At 44.5% G+C, this 17,897-nt stretch overlaps 1 protein-coding gene and 1 long non-coding RNA gene across 2 annotated transcripts in view; one reads left to right on the top strand and one right to left on the bottom strand.

The window, feature by feature from the left end:
* The window catches only part of LOC143981772 (bromodomain and WD repeat-containing protein 1-like), a 222,667-nt gene that overhangs the window by 136,947 nt on the left and 67,823 nt on the right, over positions 1 to 17,897 (top strand). The window contains exons 21-24 of the mRNA XM_077479861.1: positions 589 to 723; positions 3,314 to 3,384; positions 10,968 to 11,163; positions 11,243 to 11,365. Coding sequence (XP_077335987.1) covers positions 589 to 723; positions 3,314 to 3,384; positions 10,968 to 11,163; positions 11,243 to 11,365 — 525 coding nt within the window. The remainder of the gene's footprint in view (positions 1 to 588; positions 724 to 3,313; positions 3,385 to 10,967; positions 11,164 to 11,242; positions 11,366 to 17,897) is intronic.
* LOC143981774 (uncharacterized) lies at positions 15,489 to 16,016 on the bottom strand. The gene is made up of 3 exons (XR_013274358.1): positions 15,988 to 16,016; positions 15,742 to 15,836; positions 15,489 to 15,583 (listed from the first exon to the last, which is right to left on the bottom strand). It is a non-coding gene; the product is annotated as an uncharacterized LOC143981774 (long non-coding RNA).

The following is a 17,897-nucleotide window of genomic DNA, read 5'->3' as shown; positions in this document are numbered from 1 at the left end:
GGCAAGTCTTAAAATTGTGTGCTCCCAGGAAACTATGGCACCCCAAATTTTCCACAGATTACACTTTAAAAGCCTTTGCAAGTTATCAGTTTAGTGTTCACTGTGAATTCTGGCCACAGGGCTATTGTGACGGCAACGTTCCCATTGACATCTTGCGTGTGGTGCAGTTAATGTTTGCATTTGTGCACGGGTCTATTTTTACATTATTTATTTTGCTTCACTGCTATCACAAGAGGGCTAACAAAAGCCCCCCATGTTGATAGCATAGCAGATGACAGTTGCACTTTATGAAGACTTTAGAGCTGGCTCCATAACTTTTACTTGAAAGCCAATTGGGGCTGAAAAAATCCACTGCAAATTTATGACTGAAGCAGCCATGAGCTTGTTTTAACCCCATGCATACCAGGATGTTTATAAACATACCTTAGGTAGGGTTGCACTAAGCCCATTATGAGTGGGTTGACCATTGCTGATGTCTTCTGAAAAAAAGAAGCTTGGAAGTTGTACTGACACACTGGCCGCAGTTTTCTTTTCTATGGCTTTTATGAATAGCCCTCTTTATATGTCAACCATATTGATGTTATTCAGAGTGACGTCTGTGTCCGTGATCTGCGAAAGAAGATATTGCGTCGCAGAAAACCACCACGGCCTGATGTGGAAGATTTTATAGAATTTTCTGCTGAGGAGAAAGAAGAAACCATGTCTTCTGTGGATGAGGAAGAAGTAAGTGAACTGCAGTTGTAACCTTATCATTGTGCTTAAAGTGATACCAAAGTCTTGTTTGTTTTGACGCACACAAAAAAAAAGAATACTTACCTGCTCTGTGTAATGGTTTTGCACAGAGCAGCCCAGATCCTCCTCTTCTCAGGTCCTCTGCTTGGGTCCTCCCTCCTGCTCAGTAGCTTGCTGTGGGGGGCCACTGGAGCCGAGCCATTGCTCTGTGTGTCCATTCAGACACACAGCCCTGGCTCTGCCCCACCCCCTCTATCCTCATTGGCTCACTGACTTTGACAGCAGCGAGAGCCAATGGTGCCCATTGTGTGTCTCAGCCAATCAGGAGGGAGAGTCCCGGACAGCTCAGTCTCACTTGCAACGTTGCTGGACCGAGAGGAGCCTCAGGTAAGTATTAGCGGGGCTGCTGCACACAGAAGGAAAAAACCTTATGCTTTTAGGTGCCTGGACTGATAGCCATCTCAGTGAGTCGCTGAGACGGCAGCTCCCCACCCCTCCACAGCTCAGTGCTCCAGTGAGCGTGGAGGAGCAGAGAGGAGAGCTGCTTATTGATAGCAGCTCTTTGCTCAAGGAGCTGAGAGAACTGATCCATCGGCAGCGTTTGGTGGCTCGGTGCTCAGTGCAGAGATGCTGGGGGACAGATGCAGTATCCACCTAGGTCAGTATGATTATGAGAAAAACTGGATTCCCATACTTCTCTTTTAAGTGGTTGCAACAATGGGTCTTTTGTTGCAAGCTGCATTGTGAGAGGCTGCAGCAACTAAGAACTGCACAGGCAACAAGGTTCACAGAATTGTTTCATCTCTGAGCTGGCATCTCGCACCATAAAGTAGGTGCTGACACTGGAGGGAGAGTACTGTGATCTGTGAGAAGTAATGCATGTAAATGTGAGGCCTACACTTAGCAAGACTGCAATTAGGCTGCATTCACACCTGAGCATTTTCAACTTGTAAAATGCCCAACAAGCAAAACCCCATTCATTTCAATCCCACCTGTTCCCATCTGAGTCACCTGAAGCTGAAAGTACATGAGCTTCTTTTTGGTCTGACTACAGGCGGTTTTCTGCTTTTTACATTGGTGACCTTTTGGCCTGTATTAAATTGCGGCAAAAACGCGTGACTTTCTGCCTGAAAATGAAATGCTCAGGCGTGAATGTAGCCTTAAAGTAAAACCTATGATGAAGTTTCTGGATGAATTGCTCCAGATGCCTGTAGGCAAAGAGGGTGAGTGATGGCTGCTTACGGGTTCAGTTCAATATCAAAAATGTATCTTCTACTTGGTCCACTTTAAGGTATTGTTTTTAAACAATTTAGGGATAAAATAAGGAGTTAGAAGCAAATGTAAAGAAGCGACTACATGTGCTTTGCTTCCTGAATGCCCCGATTCAGATTATCCTTCCTTGCCCATGTATGCGTCTATTGGTTAAGCACAGTTAAAATAAAGGCGATGGAATGATCTTAAACTCAGCGCTGTAAGACATTAACTCATTCAGCTTCTAATTAAATCCTTGTTTCTGGGTAAAGCCATATTTATGATGGTATGCACTGTGCTTTGTTTAGTGCAGGACACTGAATTTTGCTTTAAAGAGTTTGTAAACTCTCTTGTGAAAAAAAACAAAAAAACAAAAAAAAAAAGTAAGACAAAGGCCACGATAATGTCACTTCTGAGAATGCACGGGGGGAGTTGCCGGACACAGCATAGGGCTCTGAATAAATAGCACGGGCAGCCGTTCCTTCGGAGCGCAGGCTTACCTATAGGTCGAATTCAGTGGTAGAGTTTACTTCCTCTTTAAAGTGGTTGTAAACCCTTACAACACACTTTGACCTACAGGTAAGCCTAGATTAAGGCTTACCTGTAGGTCCAAGAAATATCTCCTAAACCTACACGGGCACTGCACTGAGCTCGGCATCATCCGCGACGAAGATGCTGTGCGTGTCGGCTCCCGTGCGCATGTGCGGGAGTGACGTCATCGCGGCTTTACCGAATGACAGCGGCGCAGCTGCGAGACCCCACGAGAAGATGGATGCGCGGGGCTACAGGGGACAGCGGAGACTTCGCTGGCTCCTGTGTCAGGTAAGTGACACATAATGGACTACTATGCGATGCATAGTAGTCCATTATGCTTTGTAGGGAATGAAAGGAAGTAAACCCATTAGGGTTTACTTCCTCTTTAATGCTCCTCTCCCTCAGTGCAGTTTTGTCAGCTGCTCGGTTGAATCCATACTTTTTTTGTGGCTAATTTATTTTTATTTCAGTTGTTACTGAGCAGGAATGCTTGCTGCATTACTTTGTATACAGGTAGCCAGCCACCAGAAAGCACATCAGAAGACATCATTAAAAAAAAAAAAGAAGCCAGCAGAAAGCATGTAAAAATGTCACGTCCCTTCAAAGATTCATTAACATTTCCACATTCACTGTAAAGGGGCGGTGTGTTCAAACTGCTGGTATTTAAATTTAAGTGAACTTTTTGTTTTGGGTGGAGCTGGAGTATTGCATGCCCTTGCTACTTTTTATTGCCCGATTGGTAGTACATGTTGATGTCCAGCTTTTTTCTTAACACTTAATGGTTTTTCTCCCATAGACAGAGAATCAAGCAGAAAATTCATCGGATGCTCCCAGTGATGAGGAGGAGGAGGAATGGGGAAATACAAGGTACAGTATTCACTATAGACCTATGTGAGCCTAAAGGAGCACCTACCTGTGTGAGTGACCTAAAAAGAGGCCTTATCGTCGAAAAACTGATCCCCCTTGCATACTATTACTCATCACGTACTCCAGAGGAATGATACAAATTTATAAGTAGCATGAAGAAAACACTTTGAATGTTGTGTTATTAAAATACACTAAAAAGCCTGTAGGGTTTCTAAGGTGTAGAAGGGTAACTGATAGACCCACCTAACATTGAATAGGCCCCCGGCTTTTGCTGCCAAAACCGCATGAAAACCACTAGACCTCTGAAGGTATGCTGTGGTATCTGGTACCAAGCCACAAGTAGCGGATTCTTTAAGTCCTGTAAATTGTGAGGTGGGACCTCCATAGATCAGACCTGTTTTTCCAGCACATTCTACAGATGCTTGATTGATTGAGATCTGGAGAATTTGGAGGCCAAGTCAACACTTAGAACTTGCTTAAACCATTTTTGCAGTGTGACAGGGCACATTATCCTGCTGAAATTGGCCACTGCCATCAGGCAACTCCATGAAGGGGTATACTTGGTCACCAACAATGTTTAGCAAGGTAATGCATGTCAAGTAACATCCAGATGAGTGTCTAGACCCAAGGTTTCACAGCAGGACATTGCCCAAAGCATCACATACTGCATCCGGAAGCCATCTAGGGATGCGCCGAAACATATCCGCCGAAAATTGTGTTTTCGGCAAAATGCCGAAAAGGAAAATCTTGCCGATAATGGGGCCGGAAATGGGGGCGGGGCTCCGCCCCCTGGTGCCGCCCATTGCACGGGCGTTTTCCTTGTCCGTCCCCAGTCCTCTGTCCTCCTTTCGCCCCGCCCGACAGTGCGGTGATCTCTGTGTGTCACGGAGCTGTGCATTGAATTGCCCGGGCGGCTGCAGTAACAATGTCCCGCCTCCTGTGACAGACGGTACACTGATCCAATGGCGGGACATTGAATCAGCGTGACGTGATTACAGGAGGCGGGACATTGTTACTGCAGCCGCCCGGGCAATTCAATGCACAGCTCCATGACACACGGAGATCACCGCTCTGATCCGGGCATGGGTAAGGCTGCATTTAGACACTGGCAAGCTGCATGAGGGGTTAAGAGTGTGCCCAGGGCAAGCATTGCAGAGTTTTGTCCGCAGCTAAATCGCACGTTTTTTTGTGCCCACAGTGCTGCTGCATCCAAAAGTTATTTGTTTGCCTCTGAAACTATCTACCTCTGGCTACTTGTGTGAATGTAGCCATGCTATATAACACCAGGTCACAGGACAAAGGCTGTACTCACTTTATTGACCATATAAAAAAAAAATAATAATCTTGATTTTGACCCAGCTAGGTTTTTATCTCCATGTGATAGAATGGGGAAGGGTTAAGTTATTGCTAGTAGAGGTAACGCTATGAGCATTCCCAATAGAAGTCTGTTGGAACGGAACCAGGTAGCTTGCTTGGGGACAGTTCACACCAGATGCAGTTCCGTGTGTTTTTTTTTTTTTTTGCACAAAATGCATGCACAGTGTTTTCCATGTATTCCAATGGCTCTAGTTCACACCATGCAGTCAGTTTCCGCACCGGAAACTGACTGCATGGTGTGAACTACAGCCATTGGAATACATGGAAAACACTGCATGTATTTTTATCAGGCAGGCTGCATCTGAGGGGAACCGGTGAGGCTGCTTTGATCTCCTGTACCATGCCTGCAGTCTCTGGCCATCTTCTGCACCATGCCTGCAGTCTCTGACCACCTCCTGCACCATGCCTGCAGTCTCTGACCACCTCCTGCACCATGCCTGCAGTCTCTGACCACCTCCTGCACCATGCCTGCAGTCTCTGACCACCTCCTGCACCATGCCTGCAGTCTCTGACCACCTCCTGCACCATGCCTGCAGTCTCTGACCACCTCCTGCACCATGCCTGCAGTCTCTGACCACCTCCTGCACCATGCCTGCAGTCTCTGACCACCTCCTGCACCATGCCTGCAGTCTCTGACCACCTCCTGCACCATGCCTGCAGTCTCTGACCACCTCCTGCACCATGCCTGCAGTCTCTGACCACCTCCTGCACCATGCCTGCAGTCTCTGACCACCTCCTGCACCATGCCTGCAGTCTCTGACCACCTCCTGCACCATGCCTGCAGTCTCTGACCACCTCCTGCACCATGCCTGCAGTCTCTGACCACCTCCTGCATCATGCCTGCAGTCTCTGACCACCTCCTGCACCATGCCTGCAGTCTCTGACCACCTCCTGCACCATGCCTGCAGTCTCTGACCACCTCCTGCACCATGCCTGCAGTCTCTGACCACCTCCTGCACCATGCCTGCAGTCTCTGACCACCTCCTGCACCATGCCTGCAGTCTCTGACCACCTCCTGCACCATGCCTGCAGTCTCTGACCACCTCCTGCACCATGCCTGCAGTCTCTGACCACCTCCTGCACCATGCCTGCAGTCTCTGACCACCTGCTGTATGAAAATATTTTTTAAAAACAGTCATTTTCGGTATCGGTGCTGTTTCGGTATCGGTTTTGGTTTTCGGCCTAGTGTATTTTTCATTTTCGGTATCGGTTTCGGCACCAAAAAAACCATTCGGTGCACCCCTAATCTATACCCCAGGTCAGCGATGTACACACACACCTGGCCATCCACATGATTCAAAAGAAAATGTTATTTATCAGACTGGGCCACCACCTTCCATTGCTTTGTGGTCCAGTTCTGACGCCCACATGCTCATTGTAGGCATTGTAGGGATAGTATACATGAATACACATGTACATTCTATATGTGCCATACACAAATTGGGATCATGCACATTACATGTATTAGTGCACCATCACACTAGGGGCCCCTTCAGACCAGCCGGCATGTGTTATGGTGCGTATAACAGGCATGCTTGTGTGCAGACCCGGCATTGGGACATTGTGCTGCCTGGGCCCAAGAATGAAATGCTGCCCCCCCCCCCATAAAAAAATTACATCCACCAAAAAGCCCCCACATTCATTATTTTATATCATAATAATTAAAACTAATATTAAATTTATCAGAAAATCTGATTTACATGCAACAGCACCTTGTCCATATGCAAAATTACCGTATTTTTGGCTCCATAAGAAGCACCTAGGTTTTAGAGGAGGAAAACAAGAAAAAAAATATTCTTAACTAAATTGTGTTCTAAAATGTTGGTGTACTAAAATTGTAGACTGAGGATATGATGGGGCCACCTGGCTCGCCCTGGCAGGATGGGGTGCATTCCACTGCCGTATGCATGTATAGAGGCCCTCAGTGACATGGGCATGTCTTTTATAGTGACACATCTTAGCTTGGCTGGCCTGTAGTTGGAAACTGTGCATGGGGTCTGGGAGTGGCAGGAGGGTGCTTTGAAGGAGAGGGGTCTGCCACATCCATAAGAGGAGAAGATACAACTGGCTCCCCAGAATCTATGCAGGCTCTTGATTTCACTGGACTTGTGGAGGGAGATAAGGGGTTAATCTCCAGGGCATGGTTGAAGCCTTGCTGCTCGAGCCGAATAGGAAGGCTCTAGAGGTCCAGCAGCTGGCAGTGCATTGTGACTCCCCCCGCCATTTTGGTGAAGCCCGCCCTGCATGGTCGGGTAGAAAGCGATAGTTATTTCACCGGCCGCAGGTCTTTGCAGCATCTCCACATGTCTGGACGGTCAGCAGGGTATGAGCACACCAGGAGGCTAATTGGGTTGCTGCTGGAGAGGTCCTGGGTTGTGATGTTGAAACAGATTCCTCTGGATCTATGCGCCCATACTGCTCGGCGGCGGCTTTGCCTGGACAGTATTCGCTCCATAAGACGCAGAGACATTTTCCCCCCATTTTTGGGGGGAGTGCGTCTTATATATCGCAAACCATTATGTTCATATCCAAACCTTTTTTGTTTATAGCACAAAAAATAAAACCCGCAGAGGTGATCAAATACCACCAAAAGATAGCTCTTTGTAGGAAAAAAAAAGACGTAAATTTTGTTTGGGTACAACGTCGCACGAGCGTGCAATCGTCAGTTAAAGCAACGCAATGCCGTAACAGAAAAAATGGCCTGGTCATTACCGGGGGCAAATCCTTCCGGGGCTGAAGAGGCTCTCATGTCTCATACAACTTGTGATGTGTGTTTGTACTTAGTTTTGATTCAGACTCCTGCAGACAATGCTTCTATGGGGAGCTCACTGGTGGCAAAATGGACAGGGTGAGGATCATAGGCGTCTGCAGCCCTGTTGCATTAGGATGTTTACCTCTAAGCTCAAACACACGTGTGTGTATATGTATGTATATGTGTGTGTATGTATATATATATATGTGTGTGTGTGTATATATATGTATATGTATATGTATATGTATATATATGTATATGTATATGTATATATATGTATATGTATATATATATATATATGTATATATATATATATATGCGCACACACACACTATATTGGGACGCCTGCCTTTACACACGAACTTTAACGGCATCCCAGTCTTATGCCCTGTACACACGGTCGGACTTTCCAACGGAAAATGTGCGATCAGATCGTGTGTGGGCTCCGTCTGACTTTTTCTGTCTGAATTTCCGACACCCAGAGTTTGAGAGCCGAATCTAAAATTTTCCGACAACAAAATCCGATCGTTTAAATTCTGATCGTATGTAGACAATTTCGACGGACAAAGTGCCACACATGCTCAGAATAAATTACGAGATGAAAGCTATTGGCTACTGCCCTCTTTATAGTCCCGTCGTACGTGGTTTATGTCACCTCGTTCTGAACGATCAGATTTTCCAACAACTTGTGTATGCAAGACAAGTTTGGGTCAAAATATGTCTGAAAAAATCTGACGGATTTTGTCGTCTGAATGTCCAATCCTAGTCCGTAGGGTTCAATATTGATTTGGCCCACTCTTTGCAGCTATAACAGCTTCAACTCTTCTGCGAAGGCTGTCCACAAGATTTAGGAGAGTGTGTATGGGAATGTTTGACCATTCTTCCAGAAGCGCATTTATGAGGCACTGATGTTGGATGAGAAAGCCTGGCTCTCACGCATCTCAAAGGTGCTTTATTGGGTTGAGGTCAGGACTTTCTGCAGGCCAGTCAGGTTCCTCCACCCCGAACTCGGTCACCTAAGTCTTTATGGACCTTGCTTTGTGCACTGGTCCAAATTATTTGGAGGGGGGTAGGGGTTCAGGGGTTGGGGTTGGCCCCTTAGTTCCAGTTTCATGCACCCAACTTTGTGGGAACAGTTTGGGGATGGCCCCTTCCTATTCCAACATGACTGCGCACCAGTGCACAAAGCAAGGTCCATAAAGACATGGACTTAGCAGGGGTGGTGGAAAATGTAACTTCAAGTGCAATAATTCACATTATAGTGACTAAAACAAATAAAATTAAGTGTAACAATCTAAAAAATAAAAATTCCAAGGTGCTATAATGGTGTGAACCTCCCAACTGAAATGTTGTTGCGCTTGAAGTTTTTTTGTATTGCAATTATCTGTAGAGGGGTTTCCACCATGCCTGCAAAGTTTCATTAGCTATGTCTTGTTCTCAGTTTGAATTAGATGTGAAGTTGCATATCACAGAGACCGGTGATAATATTGTGCCCCACCAGGCTGCCCCCCCCCCCCCCCCATGGACAATGTGCCTGGCTGCAGAGTTCATCTCCCCACCCTGGCACTGATTGGCACAGAGGAGAGGGGTAGTTTTCACATTGAGCAGATCATAAGGCTTGCCAAAGCCCCTCTGCGTAAAAACTGTCAGCTAATGTAACTGCATTGAGGGAGAGGGATCAGCTGTCGAGCTGTGGGACTGAGAAGCTATTAAACACCAGCCAATCATCTGGCTTTTTAAGAAAGGGGCAGAGCCACATATATGTAGCTGCCCACCCAGACCCCATCCCATTGGCTGGTGTTTGATAGCTATTTGGTCCCGCCCACTCCCAACATCACCGCTGAGTGGTGACAGCTGATCTCTCTCTGCATACAGTTACGTTAGCTGACAGTGTCAGACTCAGCGGCTCTTTTTTTTTCAAACCATGATTGTTTATCTTGCAAGACACTCACAATCTTCATTTCATGCTGATCCAGGTAAGCTTACATTTTACTGGGGCTATATCTATTCCTAGACTTTTGCATGCAGTTGCAATAATGATTTTGGCTGCTAAAAACAAAGTAAATCAAAGTGTGCGTCTCGGGACATTCTAAACTGGTTTGTCTAACATGGCAATGCCTGCATCTTTACTAATATTCACCTTAGTAACTGAGTATATAAGGGGTCATCCAAAATCGGAGAACTTTAGGGCAAGTCCACCATATGAGCAAAATTGTGCCCAACTGACCACAACCCCTGAAGCAGGAAGCTGACGAGCATGGGAACATCTTCGACAGTTCTTCTGTTGCCAAGTACCACCTGGCATAAACTTTATACCCTGCTTCAAAGCAGTATTTAGCATGCCTTTGTGGATACAGGTACTCCAAAAACTCCAGTCCTCCACCTCGGGAGCTATTCCCAGATCTTTTTAACATGCCACCTGGTAAGAAAGTTTATCAGGTGGAGTGATGAACAGTTTGTATAACGTAGAAATGCACCCCTGCAGTGGACTCTTGCATAAATCGGTTTTCAAACATGGTGCATACTGCTAATCGGGACTGTATTTCCGTATAGTGTTCAAAAAATTAAAATTTTGCTGCAGATGGAAGTTTTTGGAGGAAGGCATCTCCAAGCTATGAATAAATTACGACTAAGGATGTATCCCTTGATGATAAAGAAAATCCCCTATATGGTAGAGTCCCTTATTCAACTACCAACCAAACCTTATTGCTTACCAGGTGGAAAGAGGGGATTGTTGAAAAGGGAAGCCACAGGTGTATGGGGAGAGTGCAGGGGCCATCTTGAACAGTTAATTCCCCATACATTTATGCAACGGGAGAGTGTACAGCATAAGATAGCTTTGGGGGGGGGGGTCCGAAGTATTGAATATCGCAATTGGAAAGCAAGCTAGAGCCTGTAAGGACACACCCAGTCTGGCCTATAATAAATAGCTACTATATGGAGCAATCTTCAGATTTTTAGCATGAGCTGCTTATTTGAAATTTTGCATACCTAGTCCCAAAACCTAAAGATTTGTTATCTTATCGGAAACATTTAGAAATGGTAATTGTGCCAAAGCAGTACCCTGAAAGATTTTTTTGTTTTTGAGTTCTACCTGAAAAATCGCAAAGCACTTTCTGTTTAGGCACTCCTGTTTTGTAGATTTGATCATGGTACTACTGTGTCGGTGTAATCGTTGCTAAAGAGGACCAGCAGTGCAAAAATCTCCCAGCTCCTGCTTCGTTCTGTGAATCCCTTCTTTCTCCAACCCTTCTCTGATTCTTGATCATTATCCTACCAATTATGGGAGAAGGTGGGGCAACTTTGACATAAGAAAGCAAAGCCCCAGTTCCTTATGAAAATGTCCTAACACAATGTGGAACAAAGCATGGGTGAACAGTAGTGTGGAAAACCTCAGCCTTTGGAAAAAGCTTCCCTCTTTTTAAGCTATGTCTTTACCTTTCCTGTGTTGTAGTGACTCTTCCAGCGAGTATTCTGATTGGACGGCAAATGCTGGAAATAACCTGCATCCTCCTAGCAGAGTTTCTGCAAGGCAAAGAGCTAAAAAGTTTATCAGCAGTTCTGAGGATGAGAGCTCTGCAGAGGAGAAATCCCCAGTGAAGGCTTCAACGCCAAGAAAGAGATCACCAGAACCCAGAAATGAGAATGAGGTATGCTGTGTGCTGAACATCCTTTTTAATCGGTTAGTGTTGCCCCATTTTAAATCTGACATTTACATTTGTTTTCTAGTCTGCAGAAGGTGTTCAGAGGCCTCCTGTAAGCAGAGAGCTCTCAAATGAATGGCATCCTTCAGTATGGATTACAGATACAAATCCTCGAAGATCCCCTTTTGTGCCACAAATGGGAGATGAAGTGAGTTAATAGATGAGCGAGACCTTTTGTTAATTTCTAGTGTTCACGTTCTCAGGCTTTTATAACCTGACATGTCAGGTGGTTTGGTTACATATAGTAAGCATTATTCAAGCATCAACCTAGTATTTTCCAGTATGGCTGCATTTACCATGTGCTGATGAATATTTAAATGTATTGAAATATATATATACACACACACAGTTGTGCTCATAAGTTTACATACCCTGGCATAATTTATTATTTCTTGGCCATTTTTCAGAAAATAAGTATAGCACAAACTTTTACTCACAACAGAAACTACCCAAATGACCCTGATCAAAAGTTTACATATCCTGGTAAATTTGGCCTGATAACATGCACACAAGTTGAGACAAAGGGGTTTGAATAGCTATTAAAGGTAACCATCCTCACCTGTGAGGTTTGCTTGTAATTAGTGTGTGTGTGTGTATATATATATATAAGTTCAATGAGTTTCTGGACTCTTGACAGACCCTTGCATCTTTCATCCAGTGGGGAAAGCAAAAGAATTATCTTGGGATCTGCGGGAAAAGGTAGTTGAACTGTATAAAACAGGAAAGGGATATAAAGATATCCAAGGAATTGAGAATGCCAATCAGCAGTGTTCAAACTCTAATCAAGAAGTGGAAAACAAGGGATTCTGTTGAAACCAAACCACAGTCAGGTAGACCACCTAGAACAGGGGTCTCAAACCGGCGGCCCTCCAGCTGTGGCGAAACTACAAGTCCCATGAGGCATTGCAAGGCTGACAGTTACAAGCATGACTCCCACAGGCAGAGGCATGATGGGACTTGTAGTTTCGCAACAGCTGAAGGGGCCCCAGTTTGAGACCCCTGACCTAGGAGTTCAGCCACAACTGCCAGGAAAATTGTTCGGGATGCAAAGAAAAGCCCACAAATAACTTCAGGGGAAATATAGGACTCTTGGAAAAAGTGGGCTGGCTGTTTCAAGATGCAATAAGGAAGCACTCGAGGAAAGATGGGCTGCATGGTTGAGTCACCAGAAGAAAGCCATTACTATGCAAATGCCCCAAAGTATCCCGCTTACAATACGCCAAACAGCACAGAGACAAGCCTCAAACCTTCTGGCACAAAGTCATTTGGAGTGATTAGACCAAAATCGAGCCTTCTGGCCACAACCATAAACGCTACATTTGGAGAGCAGTCAAGGCCTATGATGAAAGGTACGGAGGTGGATAGCTGATGTTTTGGGGATGTGTGAGTTACAAAGGCACAGGAAATTTGGTCAAAATTGTTGGCAAGATGAATGCAGTATGTTACCAAAAAATACTGGAGGAACATTTGCATTCATCGTCCAGGAAGCTACGTACTTGGACATTCCAAAATGGCAATGATCCAAAACACAAGACCAAGTCAACCTGTCGTTGGCTACAGCAGAATAAAGTGAAGGTTCTGGAGTGGCCATCTCAGTCTCCTGACCTCAATATCATTGAGCCGCTCTGGGGAGATCTCAAGTTCATGCAAGACAGGAAATGGAGGCTTTTTACCAAGAGAAATGGGCAGCTTTACCATCTGCGAAGATAAAGAGCCTCATCCACAAATACCAAAAAGACTTCAAGCTGTCATTGATGTTAAAGGGGGCAATACGCTGTATTGGGAACTGAGGTATGTAAACTTTTGATCAGGGTCATTTGGGTAGTTTCTGTTTCCATTAGGATTTAAAGGGTAAACACAGTTGATAGTGTTTGGCTGAAGCCATTTAACAATGAGTGAAAGAAATGTTTTTGTGTTATCATTCATAGTCTCTGAAAAATTACCAAGAAATCATAAATTCTGCTAGGGTATGTAAACTTATGAGCACAACTGTGTGTGTGTAAAATATATACACACACAATAATAATTTATATGCATGTTCACACTTTTGAATAATATGCTTTTATATGGTAACACTCATGTATACCAGGGTATTTATAGAATACATTTTTACCATTGCACATTTTTCCAGTTGGGTATTTTGCTGGTCGTGTCTGGCAGAACTTTTTGGACTTACATTTTATGCATTAGCAGAAATTGGATAAGTGGAATAAAAAAACCCTGTGTGCTCAGGCATACGCATGTCCTGCCCACATATGTAAACGCCGTTCAAACCACACGTGAGGTATCGCCGTGTGCGTTGGAGCAAGAGCAACAATTCTATCACTAGACCTCCTCTGTAACTCTAAACATGTAACCTGTAAAAAAATTTAAAGCGTTGTTTATGGAGATTTTTAAGTACCAAAGTTTGGCACCATTCCACAGGTGTGCCCAATTTTAAAGAGTGACATTTTGGGTATCCGGCGTAACATCATCTTTCACATTATACAAAATTTGGGCTAACTTTACTGTTTTTTTTATAATTTTTTTAATTCATTAAACTCCCCCCCCCCCCCAAAAAAACACGTTTGAAAAATTGTTGCACAAATAACGTGTGACATAAAAAGTTGCCATGACGTCGTCATATTCCCTAGGGTTCAAGGGGTTTGGTGTGGGGGTATTGGAGTAGCCGTTCACGCTAACTTTATATATATTTATTATTATTTTTTTGTTTTGTTCGTGTGATGGTACTTGATATATTTTTATTCCTATCAGAGGCGACACTCGTAATTCCTTATATTCCCTAGGGTGTCTGCTAAAAAAAATATTTATTTTTCATACATCGTGGGACACAAGCTAATAATCATTACCTACTGGGTTATACTCTATCTCCAGGTGAATGGACAGTGGTAGACCAAAGGTTTTCAGACAGGAAGTGATCCCCTATATAACCCCTCCCACACAGGAAGCACTTCAGTTTTTTACCAGTGTCTGCAAGGTGCATGGCAGGGTTTGTTTGAGCTCTCTGAACTCCAGGTTCCTAGTCCCACAAGCGGTTCTTAAATTGACCGATCAGATACATTTTACACAGGCTTTTTATGCTTAAATAAATGGTACCTGAGCCTCGCAAAGAAGACTCAAGATCCTGTGAGGTTTGTCTGTAATGCGGCCTCTGGGTGCTGGACCCTGCGAAGTGGAATTCTGGACAACACAGCGCTAGGTATTCCTGCAGGGTGCTGTACAGGTCCAAGGAGTAGACTCTAAACTTGCAAAGGGTACCCAGTCCTTGAAGGTCCTCAAGTGACAGGAACCCGCCGTGAAGGGTGAAGTTTGGGCTCTTCGTTTCTAAGCTGCCCTGCTCCTGGATGGCTAAGTGAAACCCCCTTGGCGAGCCCGATTAACCACTTCAGCCCCAGAAGATTTTACCCCCTTCCTGACCAGAGCACTTTTCACAATTTGGTGCTGCGTCACCTTAACTTACAATTGCGTGGTCATGCAGTGTTGTACCCAAACAAAATTTGCGTACTTTCCCCCCACAAATTGAGCTTTATTTTGTTTGTATTTGATCACCTCTGCTGTTTATTTTTTGCGCTATAAACAGTGACAATTTTGGGGAAAAAAAATAGTCTTCACTTTTTGCTATGACAAATATCCCCCAAATTCTTTTTAAACAAATGTATTCATCAGTTTAGGTCAATATGTATTCTACATATTTTTGGTAAAAAATTACAATAAGCATTTATTGATTGGTTTGCACAAAAGTTATAGCGTCTACAATCTATGGGAAAGATTTATGCCTTATTTTTTTTAACGGCAGTTATCTGCGATTTTTAGCAGTATTGCGACATTGTGACGGACACCGGAGACTTTTGACACATTTTTGGGGCCATTGACATTTATAGAGCGATCAGTGTTATAAATATGCACTGATTACTGTATAAATGTAACTGGCAGGGAAGGGGTTAACTATGTTCCCTCACTGTGTTCTAACTGTGTGGGGATGGGATACACGAAAAAAAATTAAGAAGAAAGGATTGAAGAGAGGAGGATACCACATCCCAGAATTCTATATAGAGGACAAAAGAAAAGGCAAAAATGGGTTGGAAAACGCCAACCCCAGGATTTTTAACGGTGTCAGATCAACAGAGTATGCAATCAACTATTGCAAAAATATTTTTTATTATTATTCAGTCAACATCCATCAAAGATGTGCGAAACAAACAATATACAGTCGTAAAAATCAATGGTGAGGCTGGATTAGGTTTAGATCATCTCCAAAATTACCCCACATTGATGCATAAAAACAAAAACGCTACGCTGCGATTATTCAACGCGTTTCGCACGTAACTTGAGCTTCATCAGGAATTGGCGCAGCAGCAGATCATAGCTAATAGAGTAAGCAAAACAACATATATGAAATTCATGAAAAGTATATCACAAAATATAGTAAGCATTTACAAAACGCACATTTTTGCAGAATGAATATACAGAGGAAAAAGTAATAAAAAAAAAAAAAAAAAAAAAGAGATCTCAGCATAATGTTACCTGGATGGTTGAATCAATAGGATTGCAGACTGGTTACAAATGACCAGTATAGGGAAATGCCAGCAATGTTGCCAGATGACTTATTGAAATAAACGCTGTAATAAACAGGTAAAATGAATACTATCAGTTGAGAAAGGTGGATATAGTCAGCTGGATAAAATGAATGTAATAGACAGGAAAAGGCAATGATAAATTCATCAAGGATAGTTATAGGAAAATAAAGTGTATAGGTTAAAGCCTACATACCGATCAGTATGTGTACAGAGACACCTGTTGTGGAGTAGCCTGTTCAGCAGTTCATCCTCCAATTGCCAAGAGGCAACTGACTGGGGGATGAGATTATATGTCCTCTCCAGCCGGGCGGCGTCTGACATCACCGCCAGGCTGTGGGCGGATTCAAAAAAGGAAACGCTTTCACTTGTCATCACATCTAGCTTCCATCTTTAGTTTGGTCAATGCCCTACCTGTGAATGAATTGAATAGGGGATGCCTGAGAATCAACCCACACAGTGTCATAAGACAGCGGGCGTCATCAGCAACCACAGCGAGACCCCTAACAAGGTGCAAACGCAAAGCTCCACAAAAGAGGAAACACTTAAACTTGTCATCAAATCTAGCTTCCATATCTTACTGCGCATGTGTGGCCGACGCTGATCGCGTCAACGGCTGCCACGCGGCCATCTTTAGTTAGGTAGATGCCCTAACCATGAATGAAATGAATAGGGGATGCCTAGGAATCAACCCACACAGTGTCGCAAGACAGCGGGCGGCATCAACAACCACAGCGGGACCCCAAACAAGATACAAACACAAAGATGCACAGAGAAAAGGGCAAAACCAACAACATACTCTGTTTAAATACATGGATGTCAATTTACATGAGATGAACTGGATGGTTAGAATGTCACTGATAGCAGCGAACTCCCATCTGCGCACTCAGTTAAATTCGATCCTTCGGATGATAATTCACTTATAGTGGCGAGACCATTCCATAGTGTAAGAATGATGAAGGAAAAGAATATTATGTAAATGCAAGTGAACATTGTATTCCAAATGAAAGGGGGGGACAAAATGGTCATATAACTGATTGATTAGCAGAAAAAGTTAGGGGATGTGATTAACTAGGAGAGATGACAGATTGCTTTCCTTACTTTGTAGGAACACACAATCTGTATTCTCTCCTCTGACAGCACAGGGATTTGTGTGTTTACACACACACATCCCCTTGCTGGCTCTCGTGCATGCGAACACGCGTGGCTGGCCACACGTATCGGGTCCCCCGCCGTGCAGTGGGCATGCGCCTCTGGCGGAGCTCCTGAGCAAAGCCATATATAAACGGGATTTTGCCCAGGAGAGCCATTTTGCTGCAGTACATCTGCGTGAGCCGTTCGGGAACCGGTTAAAGGGTCTCCCTTCTGAGGTGTTTTAATACTACATCCAAGTACTCTTTTTGTGGCTAGTAAATTTCTTTAAAAAAAGAGGAGCGGGACTACAGGGAAGGGCACACAATGTCGTCGGTAGTTCCTGATGAGCCTAATCGTATCCTCTGAAAGACCAGAGGCTTCCGGGCAATCTGAGCTGTTGCGCCTATTTGGTATTGTGCCTACAGTCAATGCTACTGCTTCACACTTTATCACTTAGGATGAACTGTCCTTGGCCCTAGCCGGCTTAAAGCACAGGATTGCTGGCGTGATTGCCTCCATCCTGCAGGGTAGCAGGAAGCGTGACAGATCCCTCTCCATGGAGCCTCCTGGACTGGAGCAGAAATGGGTTGAAGATGGGGAAGAGCTTAAAGCTCAGAACTCTGTGGAGGGCCTGGCAGATGAGTCGCCTTCCGAGCAATCTAGACCAGAAGATATCCAGCTGATGTCTGCCTCTCATTCGCAGAGTCTTTTGATCCTGACTCTGACCAAAATGGTTCGTTCTGCCTTTAAGTTGCCTCTTGCAGAGGTGACAGCCCCCCCTGGTCCTCGTTGGGATCCCTGAGACCTCTTCAGGCTACACAGGCTTTCCCCCTATACCCCCTGTTGGAACAGGCGGTGTATGCCGATCATAACCTGCTAAAGGGGAAATCCTTTCTCCCGGTAACTTGGAAAGTACGGACTACAGATGCCAGTCTCTCAGGCTGGGGAGTGACCCTAGAGGGGCTCACAGCT

This window comes from Lithobates pipiens, unplaced genomic scaffold, assembly GCF_037356315.1.
Source record: "Lithobates pipiens isolate NorthernLeopardFrog02 unplaced genomic scaffold, aLitPip1_a1.2 Scaffold_16, whole genome shotgun sequence".
Classification (NCBI taxonomy): Eukaryota; Metazoa; Chordata; class Amphibia; order Anura; family Ranidae; genus Lithobates; species Lithobates pipiens.
The sequence above is the reverse complement of the archived record's forward strand: the minus strand, read 5'-3'. Positions and strand labels throughout refer to the sequence as shown.